Raw genomic sequence first — 17,322 nt, forward strand, 5'->3', positions numbered from 1 at the left:
TGCGCAGGATGCTCATGAGTAAGCAAGAGAGACCCATCTGTCCCAAGTTGCAGGAAATATAAGGGATAGTGCCCAGCAGAAAGAAAAATTTTTTTTTGGGTCTGTGTTTGCAACTTAAAGGGACTCTTAGAATTTAAAGGTACTCTTAGAACTATCAGTTACCCAAGAGTAGGCAGAAAAATCTTGGGCCTGCTAGAATTTTCATCCAGGGGCAAGGAACTCTGACAACCACTCAATATATTTTAAGTGTCAATGTAGCAAAAATAAAGATGCATTTTGAATGGTCCCCCACATCTGCCTGAGCCTTGGGTCTACCAACTACCATGGCTCAAAAATATTCAAGAAAAAGAACAATAAACATAATACAACAACAACAAAATACAAATAAAAAGTCAATATGCTAGAACAACTATAATATTAGGTATTATAAGTATCAAGAGGTGATTTAAAAGTATGGAGGATATGCAAATATTATACCATTTTATATAAGGAACTTGAACATCCTCAGATTTTGGTATCTTTGGGGGAAAGGGGGTATCATGGAATGAATTCCCTGTGGGTATCAAGGGATGACTGTCTGTTCAACATGTTAGATACACTCCTCTTTCCCCAAGGATCAGAGTTAATGGGAAGTTAGCAAAGGAAAATTTCCCAGAGGAAATCCATATCATTTTTCATTTCAACTGGCTAAGTTTTAGCCTTTACATTAATTCATGTGTACTGCTTCCTTCTGAAAGTTTGAAGACCAGGTCTCCTGGCCAGATACATCATGCCAAGTGCTTTTCAGAATGTATGGGCAGATGTGCCATATCTTGATTCTGCCATTCCCACCCTCCATGGGCCAACAGTTGGTTCCCTCTAGTCTGAGATGGAAGAAGGTCCAAGTGGGTAACGATCTGCAGGCAGTGCTCGAGGACTTGTGTAATGACTCAGTAAGGGGAATAAAGAAATGAATGGCGATGTCAACAACCTCCTTGAAAAATCACAGGAAGGTTTCAGAGCCCCCCAAGATGTGGAGTGGCACTCAACGTTTTGAAGAAGGTATAATGAAGTCATCTTTTCTGTGTCTTTCTCTAGCTTCTCTCTTGAGTCTCCAAACATACAGGGCTGTCTGTTTCGCTGTGTTTTCCTTTGGTTCTAAGGAACTTTTTTCCCCTGTGGAAGCAAATCCAACAATCTGCAGCTTGAGCTTGAGAAGTTAAAGGCAAAGTGTGTTTTTGGCATGATCAGGCCTACAGATAAAGACTGGTGAGTGACGTGTGGGCATTCATACAAATGACCACTCACATGAAGGCGGAGGAGAAACGCTGTTCTAGGACTGCCATGTGAGGTTTTAAAAGATGAAATGTCAGAAACATGAAAAATATGTACTTAAAAACATCTTTCTTCCAATGTCAGACTTGCAACAAGTGTGAATTTCCTTGGCTCTGCAAATGTTTTTCATTTTTTTCCCCCCTGCGAGCTGAAGATGATCCTTTAATGCTAGATTTTCCCACTTGCACTCTGAAGGCAATCTGTTCTACATCTTTGCTCCATGAGTGCTGAAATGACTTTGACATGCATTTGATCTATTGCGCATGGGCCAGGAAAGAAAGAATAGAGGTTGGAATGAGAGTATAAGTAGAAAGTAAACAAATTTTTGATCTTTTAAGAGATTTAGAAAAACGGAAGAACTGAACAAATAAACTAAATGGGAAGTGAGTAGGCAACTGTGTTAATTTCCCCTACTCCCCGTTCTGTCTCTGAGCATAGCATCGCTAAGCCTGGGCTCTGGGGCCAGTGGCCCAGTGAGTTCCAGCCCCACCTGTCACTTATGACCTTGGATCAGTGACATTAATCTCTCTATGCCTCCATTTCTGCATCCGTAAGATGAAGATAAAAATACTATTTACCTCATAGGGTTGTGGTGAGCTAATATATGAAAAAGGCTTAAAAGGGTGCCTGGTACATAATAGGTACAACGTATTTCTTAGCTGCTGCTATTCCTTCCTTCCTAGTAATTTCCTGGGTCTGTGGAGATGTGAGGAGGGGAAAGAATAATTTGAAGAAAAGTCATGTCCAACCTCCACTGGGTTATTTATTTGCAATTTATAGCAATATTGTATATCCAACTACACTTAGGTCTATCTCCTCATGATTTTTGAATAGCATTAGAGTACAATAATGTTGATGAAAACTTAAATCTTTTGACTCATTTAGTTATGCACTTGTGTTTGTTTATTTATTAATTAAATCTTTATTTGAGTAAGTCACTAGGCAATTAAAAAAATCTGTACAGAGCAGAGGCTTTTTCTCCTAAGGAATTACAGCCACTTAGTTAATGGTATAAACCATTAACAAATAATCAGAATGTTCATATTTGTAAAATTCTGAGAAATCCTAATAAATAAAACTAACCAGAAATATATGGTTTAGGGAAAATATTTCGTGAGAAAATTTAGTTTCTATACTAAGAAACCGATAGCCATATTCATATATGCCATCAGTCTTCTGACTGTAGGTGTATTGTCACACCACTCTTATTTCTTTATGCCATCTTTACCAGTAGTTTTCTTCGAAATTGCCTGGCATTCTTTTCTTCTGTTATGAACAGAAGGTCTCTATTTCAAGCTTAGATTGAACACCTTTACCTCAAGTCATTCAACAAACATCTACAGAATGGTCGCTATGAACTAAACACTCTGACTCTATTTTATGCAAAAACAGTTTAGGGATCACAAATTACATGGATATAGATCATAATCTTCTATTTTTTGAAGTATTTTAACTCACAATATATTTACATATTTTTTATTTTGGATGTAATTTAACCCACATTAAATTAAAATGCTTTTTCATTTGTCATCTTGGCTTACTAAAATATATGAAGTATGTAGCCACTCTTCAAAATAAGGAATCTGACAGATGACATATCTTCTCTTGAAAATCAAATGGTCATTCTTTTGCAAGGATAATGATCCTTTAAAAATTTTTTTGTTCTCAAAAGCATGCTCATGCCTTATATGTTTTTCAACTGCTGGCAAAATTTTATCAGACCTTCCAATATATTTCACTAAGATCACTTATGGCCATATGTGTGATGGTAACCAAAGATGTCCAATAAATGGAAAAATTTTGAGACCACCTGATACACCAAAAAGAGAACTTACTATTTGACCTGAGTCAGACATTTAGTCCTCTGGGGCATAATTTTCTCATGACAAAAATTAGTAGTATCTTTTGGTAAGAATCAAATGACCTTTAACGTTCTCTTTCATTTAAAGTACTGGGATTCTAGATCTATGCACTCCAATATGGTAGCAACTAGCCATATGTGATTACTAAGCATTTCAAATGTAGCTAGATAAATTAGTTTTATAGTGTCTCAATAGTTTTAATTTTGAAGATAAATATAAGTTTATATTGTCTTAATAGTTTTAAATATTGTCTCAATAGTTTTAATATTGGAGAAAATATTTTGTCTCAATAAAAAATTAATTTCTTTACTGTTTATTTCTTGAGCCACTTTATTTAAAACATTCTGAAATGTGCTATAAGTGTAAATAAAATACACATCAGATTCTGAAGACTGAGTACCAAAAAATGAAAAATATTTTAGATATACAGGGTTAAGTAAAAATATATTAGTAAAATGAACTTCATTTATTTTTTAATGTTTTAGTGTGGCCATAGAAAAATTTAAATTACATGTATGACTTGCATTATATTAATATTGGGCTATACCTGTCTAAACCTTCAAAACAAAGGGATCAAAATCCATCTTTAACGGCTTTTAAATGCCTAATGGTCAACATTTCAATACTGGGATCTTTGTATCTGTAAAAGTCAAGTTTCTCAAGGTAAAGGTCCTATTTATCAAAAACTAGTAAACCTTGCATGTGCAGATATTTCTCACCAAACTCCTCTTCAAGTCACCTTCTGTCAAGGTCCTGTAAAAATGGTATGGTTACAATATTCAATGTTCAAATCCCATGGGATCATCTCAACTCTATAATAAAAGATGATCAGGACATAAACCAAAAGGTTAAGAGTGATTCTTTCCAAGTAGTAGAGCCCTCAGTGATTTTTTTTCATTCTTTTTTAGTCTTTTCTTTTTCTTTCAATTTTTCAACAATGAAGTTTTCTCATCAGAAAAATACATATCTTTACATTTTAGCATGCTTTCATAAATTTTATAAACATCCCAAATATGTAAAAAAAAGACCAACTTCAAAGAAAATATCCCCAAATGCTTCAATCTGCTTTTCTACATTTCCAAATTTCTACAGTGGATAGGTTACTTCTATCAAGAGAAAGAAATACACTTTGTTTAAAAATTGCAATATCCACTCACTCTTTTAACCTTAAACCTGAGCTAATTTGCATCTGATTTTCTTAGAACTCCTGAAGCTTTTATCTCTTATATTAGACTGAATAGTAGGTACTTTAGATGTTTACCTCAATCTTGATGCTAATATACATAATTTAATATTTTTATGAAAACTACCATCAAACAGAACAGCATTTAGTGACTGTCTATGTAGGAGATGGGGGAAAATACCCAGAAGGTATTTTAGTATGTGGGGCCACTGTGCACAGGGGTTTAGTGTCTCTTGCAAATATGGCCATCTAAAGGGATGCTATTCACATCCATGTCCTACAGCAACAAGGAAAACAGTCTCCTGAGTGTGGTCCAGACTAGTTCATACAGTCGCCCGCACACTCAGGGGGCTCCAATGCATGTGTGTACACACATGTGAGCATGAGCACGTGAGTGGGTGTGGTTGTGCCCTATCCCAGTCCTGCTGAGTTCCCCTTGCAGTTGCTCCCCTCACCTGCCCTCCAGTCTGAGAGGCTCCAGATCCATGACCCTATGTGCCTCAGGTACCATGGGAAGTGGACATGGAGAGTGTGCAGTGCTGTGATGTGTGAGCCCTAGTGTCAGTGTGTGGGCAGGCTGGAGCATGGGCACACACAGCCAGGTGGGCTGTCTGCCCTGCTGGCTCTAGGAAGGGCAGTTCTTCTAACAACTGGCAGTTATAACAGATGAACCTAGCAATGATGCACTCATTCAATATTTTTTTCTTCTTGAGGAAAGGTATTTTTATCCAATTCCTACAAGGCAACAGCCCTTCCAGCTATGTCACTTTAAGTATGGCAGAACTCACTGTTAGTAGTAAAGATGACTTCTCCCTCCTGGGGGGTGGGGTCTGTATCCTGGACCACCTGCAAGGCTCCCACAGTCCGGACAGCAGGGTCCAAAGTGACTGAGCTTTCATTCACTGTTGTGTCGCTTGCGCCTGTGATCTGGTTGGTGGGTGGACCTCCCAGAGAGCCCTCGAAGTCAGTGGGCAAGTCGTCCATGCAGTCGGCATTGGGCTGATGGGGTAGAAAAGGATCTGTTCTCAGTACATGCCATCCACTTAGAGATTAAATGTCTATAGCCTAAAGATTTTGTCTCCATGAAAAAAATTAATTGTTTATGTCTTGAGTCACTTTATTTAAAAACATTCTACGTATAGCTTCTATAAGATTAACATAAAAAGATCTTCCAAAGTTTCCTTTCTAAAGGTTCATTTTAGATTGAAAAGATTCCTTTTTAATTTTTAGGTTAAAAATTAAAGTTTTAATTCAAGATAAACAAAATCTCTACATTTAAATAATCACTTAGGGGGAGTATGTGAAATTTATTTACAATGAAGGCACTTCCTTCCATATAGTATTATTTACTCCACACCTAGAATGTAGCTGGTAGCCTGATCATTATCCCTTAAAACTCATGTGTTGTTTACAAATACACTAATGATATGAGAGTGGGAGGGAGAATAGAATCTGAATCATTATGGTTTGTTCATTAAAGATTCATACATACCCTCAAACATACACAAAGCACAGGGTAAGGCTACATTTAAGAAAAACATAAGCCTAAAGCCAGCTATAGAAAAATATCCCTATGTCCTTAATATGGTATTGATCATACATTTGTCAAATCCTCTAAATTAAATTCTTAGAATCATAAGACTAGGGTGAGACCCCCTTGTTCAATTGCCCATTGGTTACAGGACACTTTCCTCTTCAATATCATTGACAGCTTCCCTTGAAGAACATAGCAATGGGAGCTCTCCGCTTTGCAAGGCACTCTGTGTTGGCCAGAGCATTGTTGGACTCTCTTATTATTGGGCAAAATCTTACGCTTTGCAAGTTTTACTCTTTTGTCTCAGTTCTGCTGGTTTGAAGTAAAAATGAATATATTTCTATCTCTTCCACAAACAGCTTTTCAAATGACTTTCAGTTGTTCTGTCTCTACACAAACTCAAAGTTATGTTTAAAAGGTGGTGGTGGAGGAATATTGTCTTAAGCAGTATTAAGAATAGCTGTTAATTTCTTTTGCTCTGGTCTGAACTTCGGCTTTGTCTTGAAGGATGATAATTACATGGTTTTACACTCCCAAAGTAGGCAGAACATGATGGTCAGGATTAGGGGAGGAGAACCCTGGTTGACAATGATTGAATTAACATCATAATGACTGTTGTTTTTCAAGTTCACCAGAACAGAAAACCTACAACTCCTAGGGAACACAAAGCTAGAAATGCAAAGTGCTGGGCTCTTGTCCTGGTGTTCTGCTCTTAGCTGTGTAATGCCAGTCTCCTGAGCGCCACACCTGTGTCCTAACAGTCAGCTGGAGAGCTCTACCATTCCATCAATCCATCAAATTCAGCTCATTCATTTCTTTCCTGTATTCTTTCTTCTTTTTGCCCTTTCTAGCTGTATTGGAAGGGAGCCAATTCACTGAAACTCAATTTGTCAAAAGTTGATTCATAGAATAACCAATTCACTGAATTTACTAAATTTACTGATTGACATCGGACATGAGCAAGTGGGTTTATGAACATTCTCTCCCCATTACCAGTTTCCCTATCTACTTACATCTCTTCTCCAGTTTATTTCAGTCTGCACTCTCTCATCAGAGCATTCTTTAAAAACCAAACCAAACCAAACCAAACCAAACCAAACCAAACCAAACCAAACCAAAACAAACCAAACCAAAACAAAACAAAAACACCATGGGCTGGGCACGGTGGCTCATGCCTGTAATCCCAGCACTTTGGGAGGCTGAGGCGGGCAGATCACGAGGTCAGGAGATGGAGACCATCCTGACCAACATGGTGAAACCCTGTCTCTGCTAAAATATAAAAAATTAGCCGGGTGTGGTGGCGCGCACCTGTGGTCCCAGCTACTCAGGAGGCTGAGGCAGGGGAATCGCTTGAACCTGCGAGGTGTAGGTTGCAGTGAGCCGAGATCGCCCCACTGCACTCCAGCCTGGTGACAGAGCGAGCCTCTGTCTCAAACAAAACAAAACAAAACAAACAAACAAAAAACAAAACCACCACAGGTGTGTTTCTTCTCTTCTCCCAAGGAAGGAATTACATGCTCCCTGGCAGGACAGAGGCAGATGCTCTAGAGTCTGGCCCCAGCTTACTTTTCTGGCCTCACCTTCACCCTTTGGAGACATGGAGCACACCATACATTCCCTCCTCTCAACACTGTAGCTTATATTGTCCCTGTGCTCAGGATGACATTTGATCCAATCACCCTCTTTTTCCTATCCCAAGGTCTCAAGTTGGGTCCTGGTGAATTCCTAATCACCCTTTAATTCTCAGGTCCACTGTCCCCTTTTCTAAGGCATGTTCCCTCCCAGGAAGGCATCTTCGATCCTGGAAGCACTTTATAAGGTACTTCTCCCATGCTGTATGGCTATTAATGTGCTGATCTCACTCTGCTAGTCCCCAGACATTGTAAAGTGAAGCAACCACACTTTACTGACTTTAGACTCCAAGCCCCTACATAGTGCCACTGAAAATGACTAGGTGCTCAGTAAATGTTGACTTGGAAATTTGATCTGAATCTCAGATTTCTGCCCTGGAAACTTGGGCATGTTAATATCTGCCCTAAATCAATTAAGGGAGGATTTGAGAAAATACTTGAAAAACTTTAAAGTTCTATTCAAAGATATGCTGTACACAGGTGTTTACTAAACAAAACCAACTATGGGGGGGGGGGGTTGGTTTTCAGGAGGAAAAGATTTCACAGAGAGTCTACTGTGCAGTTTGTTTTTTGGACATAAATACTTAAATGCAATCATATGCAATAATAATGGACATATTTTTCAAAATGTTGATCTAGCTGTTGGTATGGTATTGCTCTTTGTATATTTTCTTAATTTTGATGCAGGTTTTTTTTTTTTTTTTTTGTTCTTCATTTTGTGGGATACTAGGAATCGTGCTATCTTTAACAGAGTGGGTAGAGGGCAAAAGAGCTAATTAGCACAGTGAAACTGTCAATGGTAGCAAGCACAAATAATTTGGCTTAGATATAATATTTAATAGACCAACTTTACAGAACCTCACAGATTATATCCACTCTACATGGTTCATCAAATGGAATAATACTTTAAAAAGAAACCAAATCTACATACCTTTAAGAGAAGTCACAATCATAAAATTTAAAACAAGATATCAAATGCTATCTGCAAGTGAAAACTGCACAGGTATTTAAATTCAAGTTAGCATGGGAAACCCCTCTAATAAAGCAACTGCTAAATAGAATCTTGTGAATACACCAGTTATACAGGATTTTGCATTCAATAAAAATCATCAGCCTATTCCTATCAGGATAATAGTGATAGAAGGTGGCTGCTGGCATATGAAAGTCCCAGGTTATATGGTACCTTAGAGAAGGATTCGCTGAAACTGTATTCTGTCATTCTACCAAGACAGACCTAGACCTGACTGGATAGAATGGAGGGAGAAGCACTGTAATGTAGATCAAAATGCTTCTGATAATAAAGGACTCCCCACTTTTTGCATTCAGTATTATATTTCCCTTGGCAAAATATGATAGAAAATGATACCTATTGTTATAGGAATTGCGTGATCAGTGAACTGTGCTCTCATTTTCATTGTAGATAAATCACTTACAAAATAACATCCTCAGTTTCTGACTTTCAATTTATTTGTCCTACACCATGGGTAGATACAAGGACACTCTGTTAAAACAACAAAAACAAAAACAAAAACCAAAAATAATATGCCACCTGTATTTGAATATGCTAGATCAGGACTACAACCAAGTTGTTTGTGAGTTGACACTATTCAAAGGAGAATCAGGATGAAATTCATAAATACGATTGTGTAACTGCCAGCCTTCAAGGCTCTGAAGGGCTGTAACTCCATAGACATTTATTGAGCACTTAGCATATGTAAGGAATGCAGAGATGAAGCATCAACAGACATCAGTTATCAGAGAGTGACAAGCTCTTTTCAATTTTCTTTGAAGAAGAAGAAATGGAACACATGGAACATAGGAAAATTATAGACAGTTTGTTTAAGCTGCATAAAAAGGGTTTCAGTTTGATATAGGAAGTCTTTTCTAATTGAGAAGGCTGTGAGCTTGTCCAGTGAAATGGAAGTCATCTTGTTGATATAAATAAGACATAGTGCTACCCAATGGTAGAAGGATGAAGGGGAACAAAATCCAAAATTCCTCCTAGATCCTGACTTTGTCATTCCCTAGGAGAAAAACAGAAAAAGGTTGGGAGGCACAGAACGTATCCATGGATGCCTTCGTGCTTTGTGAGCAGTAGCACAAAAATGCCTTATTCTTCAGGGAGGATGTTCTGTTTTGTGGGGGCAGGCTTGGATGTGTATAATTGTTCAGCTGGACTTTAAAAATCTTTACCAAATCCAAAAGATGCTATTGATGTTTATTTTTCTGACAGTTCATTGTACTAACTAAAATCCTATCCAAACTTGGTAGGCATCAAACCATGGCCAGAATGCCCAAATGCAAAAAGTTAAAATGTTATTAATCTTGGAAATAAGAGAAAAGGCCACCCAATAATTCTTCTAAAAATAATTAACAGCGATATTTGCAACTTATTTACAAGTAGCTTCTGCAGAAGTTATACTACCACTGAAAAAGTCTGGAGTCAAATACTCTTCAGTACAAAATTGAATGATGGATGCTTGTTAGGTTCCATTGTCCTTACCAGAGAGCAGTGGGATTGGCACTTAATATTTCTAAAAATACCCTGAACAATAGGAACACATCAAAGGATGCAACTGTCTCTGTTTCATTGTGAGAACTGTGAGGATTCTAAAGATTTTGGAGACCATAGACACACATACACACATTTCCCCCTCCCTTGAAAGACTCAGTTACAGACAGAAATGTGAAGAGTACAAAAACTGAGCTCAGCTTTCTAAGTCACCAGTATCTGGCAGAGCTGTTGGGTTTTTACTGATGTTTTGTATTCCCTGTAATTGATTTTCATCATGAATGCATTATGCATTTATAACTGGTCTGAAAATTTAATGCATTATCTTTAAAATCTAGCTTAAAGGTACAGTCATACAAGTTGATTTGTGTTCAGAGTATCAACCATGGAAGTCATACAGCAGGCATGGGGGCAGCTGGCACAGGGTAGAAAGTTCAGCCAATGCATGTCCTCATAATGCTTCAGGTGTGCCCTCTCCAGCAGAGCTACTCTGATATTCCTAAGATAATGAGTCCTTTGGCATTAAACCTTTGATAAGGGATCTGATCCTTCTTCAGTGACATCTTGAGACTATTAACATTCTCTTTATTCTCTGCCATTAGCAGTGAGGAGTGACGATAGGCAGGTGGCAGCAAAGTGGAGGGGCTGAGGGGGAGCTGGTATCGGCATTTCGTTTGTCTGACTTCTACACAGCACCGTATGGTTTCTCGCATCTCTCAGTGTAGTCCTTGGATTTGGTGGCCTGCCTTGCTTCCTGCCCTCATCACTGAGAGGGGAGAACGTATAGCAGCTGGTGTCTCACCACCCACCAGTTTGCAGGCTTCACCTGATACAGTCCTGGGAAAGTCTCCCTGGAGCATCAAGCCAGCTGGCTGATTCTCTTTGTACAGGGGAGAGACTAAACTTTAGAAAACATTTAGTCTCTGGGGGAGTTAACTGGGGGAACCCGTTAAATTAAGAACTAAATACTCGCATTAAGTAGCTCTGGCTCTGGTTTCCTGTTCACTCAAAGTCTCCACAGAGATCTGAGTTGAGCTGAGGCTCTGAGCCTGACTCAGCCTCTGTCCTCCCCTCGCATTGCTGGGAGGTGCTCTCTCCCTCTGAAACCCAGGTGATTGTGGGGCAAAGCATGGCTTACGGATCTCCCTGATGGCTGAACAGGGGTGATGATGATGCAAGAGGTGCTCAGTGTGCAACTGGTCTGGGGTGTGTCTGCTCCCATCCCCCCTGCCCTCCGTGCTGCAGCCCAGAAGAGAAGCCAGTGAGCTGCACAAGTGATACCTTGACTCACAGACAAATATAACAGACATGGTGAAAGGTTGGGATGTCCTCAGAGAAAAAGTGAGGGGAGAAATGCTTTCAGACACAGGAGTTCTCCTGGAGCCTTGTAAGATGATGGGACTGCTATGTGTGACTGAGGGGACACAGAACATCCAAGTACAGTGTTTTCTCCCTGCTTTGGGGGCAACGCAGAAAGACAGACATTATGATGCTGTAGGCTGTGCTGTGCTTACCGGGATCCCTAGGGCTTTAAGAATGTTCATCTTGCACATGGGACAGGTGCGATGATCTAGAAGCCAGGGGTCAACACAGGACTTGTGGAAAAGATGCCTGCAATGAGAACCATACATCTTAGAGCGGCGATAACTGAAGAGACTACCTAGTCCACCATGGCCCAGGGACTCGTCCAAGGCCACGCAATTGCTCAGTGGCAGAGTCAAGACTCAAACATCCATCCCTAACTTGTGGACCAAAGTGTTTCCTGTTATACCCTGTGGTGATATAGTCAAAGTCTGTCTGGATCCCAAGACTGTCCTATATAATTTGCAATGGAGGCTTCCAAGCTTCAGAAAATGTAGAGAATGCAGAAACAGAGATTTTTCTCTTTCTCAATAGGAAGAAGCTCTAATGAAAAAAATGCAAGTGGGGAAACTTGTACACACCTTGTAGGATGACTTGACTGATGCTACTTTAAAAAAATATGCAGAATTTCTTTTCCCACAGTCAGTAGACAACTGCAACGTAAAGGCTGATTTCCATTAATATTTGGGATCTAACACAAAAGGGCAAAAGAACTCCTGGAAGCATTCAGTAACACCAATGCCATTTTAAGTTGTTTTGGCTTCTGACTGTCAAATCAAAAGCCAGAGTAAAAGGCTCTGGGGTTTCACGTGGGTAGCCGTCATATCTGCGCAGTTCATTTACTCAACTACATGGTCATTCCCATGTGCCAGTCGTTACTAGCTTTTGTCTTTGTGGCAGAAGGGGGCATTTGGTGGCTATAGGAGGACTTCCTAACTGAACTTTCTCTGAACTTGGCTTGAAAGGGTCCACTCAGAGATGTCAGGAACTCCTTGAGTCAGAAGCTTTTCTTCTAACTCCCAAGACTCCAGACCACAGGCAGAAGTAGTCAGAATTTCCTGCCTGGGGTAAGAAGAGAAAGAACTATCTGTTTTAAGCATGAGGACTTCCTTAGGACATTCCATGCATGCCTGACTCCCTTTCTGTACCCCCTGCCTGTCACCCCTCTGCCATGGAGCACTGTTTTTGAATATTTCTACTCTGTTCTCTCACTTGCACCTCCTTTTGTTCTAACAGTTCTGAAAACCTCATTTGCTTTGTGTTGGGCTCAAATGCTTAAAAAGTACCTCCAAATTAGAAAAGAGTTCAGGGAAGTTCTACCTTTTAAACTGAAATTAGAAGAACTCAAATGCCAAAGATGAGATTGGCTGCATACAGGATATGATCAGACTGGGGATTAGAAGAAAGGACTGTAGCAACAAGGATGTGTTATTATGTTTCCAGATTATTGTTTAAGTTGCCCTGTAGATTTACTATGATATGGTTTGGGTCTGTGTCCCTGCCCAAATACCATGTCGAATTGTAATCTCCAGTGTTGGAGGTGGGGCCTGGTGGGAGGTGACTGGATCACGGGGACAGATTTCCCTCTTGGTGCTGTTATTGTGATAGTGATTTCTCAAGAAATCTGGTCGTTTAAAAGTGTGTTTAAACAGAAGTCCCCACCCCGCTTCCTTCTGCTCCAGCCTTGTGAAGTGCTGGCTCCCACTTTGCCTTCCGCCATGATTGAGGCCTCCCCAGAAGCCCAGCAGATGCCAGCATCATGCTTCCTATAGACTATGGAAACATGAGCCAATTAAACCTTTTTTTTTTTTTTTTTTTTTTTTTGGAGTTTTGCTCTGCCGGTCAGGCTGGAGTGCAGTGGTGTGATCTCAGCTCACTTCAACCTCTACCTCCCAGGTTCAAGTGATTCTTGTACCTCAGCCTCCCAAGCAGCTGGGATAACAGGTGCCTGCCACCATGCCTGGCTAGTTTTTGTATTTTCAGTAGAGATGGGGTTTTGCCATGTTGGCCAGGCTGATCCTGAACTCCTGACCTCAAGTGATCTGCCCACCTCAGCCTCTCAAAGTGCCGGAATTACAGGTATGAGCCACTGCGACTGGCCTAACTCTATTTTCTTTATAAATTACCCAGTCGCAGGTATTTCTTTAGAGCAGTGTGAGAACAGACTAATACATGGTACTTGGAAGCAGTATATTTCATTCACTCATCCATTCCCTCCTTTATCTGTGCATTCATGCAACAAGTAGTATATACTAATAACTGTGCTTAACACAGAGAATCAGCACAATGGTGATTTGGCTCTTTCCCTCAGGAAGCACAGCAGGAGAGGCAGGCATTAATAAAATAATATAGAATAAAGTACTTAGTGACAACAGTGTTAAGTATTACATTAGAAGAAAAGGGAGTCTGGCGAGGAGGGGCTTATAACTGGGAGATTTATCCTAGTTGGGGTGTTCAGGGAAGGGCTCCCCAACAAAATGACAAAGCTGAAACTGAAGGGCTACGTGGGTCATGGTTTACATAGAGGGGAAGGGGAGGTGGAAGAAGGGTGAATGGCTCATTCAAGAGCCCAGGGAGGGAGGGGGAGCAAGGAGAAGCGGGTGTCTGGCATCCAAGCTACATAAAGCCATTCCTTTCCTCGCACTTCCAAAAAGCAATTTTGACCTCCCTATGTTCAGGATCTATGCTCTGTATCTTTATTTCTCTTCCTACATATTTCCTGCTGGTTCTAATTCTCTGGAGACTCCTGACCAATACATCCTCCAATTAGAGTGGAGGATTTGCTCTCTATGAGAGCAAAATCCTTGTTTGCTTGATTCACTGTTGCATCTCCGGCATCCCCAGTTCCTGGCACACAGTTGATGCTCAAGTTCCTAATCTGAACTTGCTCACCAACTGGTGTTGCTCCTGGGAAAAAGTCAAACACTCTGGTCCTTTGATCATTCCCTGGAGGCAGGGCTCTGCTGTTTTCTGTACATGGGCTGAGTCAGAATGACAGCAGGGCCATTCATTAGCCATTTTAGCACTCAAATAAGATGATTAACATCCCCAAGTCTCAGTGGCCTGTCTGTAGGATAGAGAAGTATCTACTACAGCGGAAAAGCCTTCCCCAGAGTCTTTGATCCACAGACACTGGTCGTTGTTCTCAAACACCCTCAGTTATTTCTATGCACTGGTCATTCTTACACCTCCCCTGGATGCTTAGTTTTTATGTGTCAATTTGGTGAGGCTGTAGTATAGTCATTCAATTGACACAAGTCAAGATGTTGCTATGAAGACATTTTGTAGATGTGGTTAATATCTACAGTCAGTTGACCTTAAATAAAGGGGATTATCCTCAATAATCTGGATGGGCCTCATGCAATCATCTGAACTATCTTAAGAGCACAGCTGAGGTTTTGGCTGGGCGCAGTGGCTCATGCCTGTAATCCTAGCACTTTGGGAGGCCAAGGCAGGCAAATCACTCAAGTTCAGGAGTTCGAGACCAGCCTGGCCAATATGGTGAAACCCTGTTTCTACCAAAAATGCAAAAACTAGCTGGGCGTGGCAGTGTGTGCCGTAATTACAGCTACTTGGGATGCTGACGTGGGAGAACTGCTCGAACCTGGGAGGCGGAGGTTGCAGTGAGCCAAGATCACGCCACTGCACTCCTGCCTGGGTGACAGGGCAAGACTCCGCCTCAAAACCAACCCACCAAACAACCCACCAACTAACCAACTCTGAGGTTCCTCTGAGAAGAAATTGTGCTCAAGACTATAATCAGCTCCTGCCAAGAGTTTCTGGCTTATAGGCCTGTCCTGCAGACTTCAGGCTTGCCAGATCTTACAGTCACATAAGCCAATTCCTTGAAATCTCAACCTGTATCTATATCTCCATTTCCATATATCTCCTGCTGGTTCTGTTTCTCTGGAGAATCCTGACCAATATATCCCTCCAATTAGGACATAAGCTGTAGGAGAATAAAATTCTGGTTTGCTCAATTCGCTGTTGTATCTCCGGGACCTAGAATAGTTCCCAACACACAGCTGATGCTCAAGAAACATTTGCTGCATGAACAGATATTTATTTACCCAAGGACCTAGCACTCCTCCCTGCCTCCACATGGTCAAGTCTCATTCATGCACTCTTCCTGAATCTCTGTTATATTGGCGACTTTTCTTCTCTCAGCACGGCTCCCTGCTGCGTTGGCTCATCATCTTTTTCTCTGTATCACTTCAATGGCATCGAAACTGCTCTCCACGATGCCAGTCTTTTCTTGTTCTCTTCATCCTACTCATTGTTGCCAGATTTATCTTCCTAAAATATAGCACTGGTTACGTCACCCCCTTGTTCCATTCTATTCTGTGCTGAGAGCTGGGTACAAAGATGAATAAGACAAGGCCCTGCCCTTTAAGGCAGCACCACAGTCATTTAGCGATTCACTGTTAACGACAATGGAAAGGCCATAGAAAGGCTGCACTCCTGGATCTGCTGTTTTGTTTTTGTTTTTGGTCTGTCCTAGGCAGGCTACCTTAGCTATCTAAGATTCAGCTCCTCATCAGTGAAATTTTGTCTTACAGGTATGGGCTTCATGAATGAATGAGTCTCTGTGTGTGTGTGTTTGGGGTGTTGGGGGAGAGAGAAATGGGGGCAGGAGAGAGAATAAATAGTACCCATAAAGCTTAAAATGTAAGTCCTGGTACTCCTTAACTGTAAACTACCACAAATCTTATTAATAGCACTGTCATTTCATCTTATTTTTAAGCTATTATGTGATTACTATGATTTCTACTCTTTTGTGTAACCTTCCTAACATGGAAAGCAAATAACTACAAATTTTTAAAAAATCAGAGGGAGAACTAAGGGCAAAAAAGAAAAGCTGCTGAAATGCCACATAGGGCAGTCAGGCTTATTATTAATTCACATACATTTCTTTTTGGTACCATATTGATCATCAAATATGAAAACTTTATCCTTATAACTGGGATTGGAAAACAGTATTTTTCCTCCTAAGTGGAAAGAAAAGTAAAAGTCAACAGACTAAATAAGTAAACAAAAGGATAGGGAAAGGATCTGGAGTTTAGTGAAATGCACCAGTTAGTAAACATCTTCAAGGCAAAGTCCATCGCATCTTTTTTGCAGGATTCGCAGGATAGCAGTGAACCTTCCCATGGTTTAACAAGTGCTGAGTGAGAAAGGACATGTGGAAGACAAGATAATCCATCTCTTAACAATCCCGACAAATTGGAAATACAACAAAGAGTTGGCCAAAACTGTTTTCTTTCCTCATTCACCAAAGGGAAGCAAACATTTTAAAAACAGTTCTTTAAACACCCGACAAAAGAGGATGCAGACAACTGCATAATGATGCAGAGATGATGACGAATAATAAGTTTTCACACTTTTTGGTAGTAATGACAAACCAAGCTAAACTAATTTCCACATCTATTGATCCTTGTTTTCTGCTGTTCTTTCACCTATATGTGTGATTCCCTCCCCAATTTAATGACATTTTTTTTTCCCAGCAGGAGAGAGAAAAGCCTGTCCTGTCTTTTCCATCTCGTTCACTTTCGTAGGCACCGTTGGACCCTCACACCCTGCAAGTGAGATTAGGACCCTGTGGTTTTCCTTTGGCAACAATGCAAGCTGTCTCATTCTTCTTAGTGAAGTGGTTAATAAAAAATGTGAAGCACTCAGGTACCTGAGAATCCCATACTCCAGGCAACATGAATTATTTAAAAAAGATACCTAGTACTTCTATGCATACCTGAAATGTTTCTGCAGAAGCTCTGAATCTTATTTGCAAAGCTGTCAGTAAAGAGTGAATTTTTAATTAATGAACACTGACATTAATGCCAGTAATTAATGAATGCTGACAGTATCTACCAGTTATTGTATCCCTACTATGTACCAGACATGTTACATACATAATTAAATCACAAAAG

General features: G+C 40.3%; 1 protein-coding gene across 2 annotated transcripts in view; it reads right to left on the reverse strand.

The window, feature by feature from the left end:
• RNF150 (ring finger protein 150) overlaps positions 1–17,322 on the reverse strand; it is a 271,783-nt gene that overhangs the window by 44,750 nt on the left and 209,711 nt on the right. Inside the window, exons 5-7 of one of the 2 annotated variants that reach the window (XM_037992360.2) lie at positions 11,551–11,647; positions 5,148–5,358; positions 3,649–3,929 (exon numbers count right to left, since the gene is read on the reverse strand). In XM_037992360.2, coding sequence (XP_037848288.1) covers positions 3,922–3,929; positions 5,148–5,358; positions 11,551–11,647 — 316 coding nt within the window. In that variant the 3' untranslated portion in view covers positions 3,649–3,921. Of the gene's footprint in view, positions 1–3,648; positions 3,930–5,147; positions 5,359–11,550; positions 11,648–17,322 lie in introns of those variants that run through there. The other variant, XM_007999860.3, reaches the window with a different exon arrangement.

This window comes from Chlorocebus sabaeus, chromosome 7 (assembly GCF_047675955.1).
Source record: "Chlorocebus sabaeus isolate Y175 chromosome 7, mChlSab1.0.hap1, whole genome shotgun sequence".
Taxonomy (NCBI): domain Eukaryota; kingdom Metazoa; phylum Chordata; class Mammalia; order Primates; family Cercopithecidae; genus Chlorocebus; species Chlorocebus sabaeus.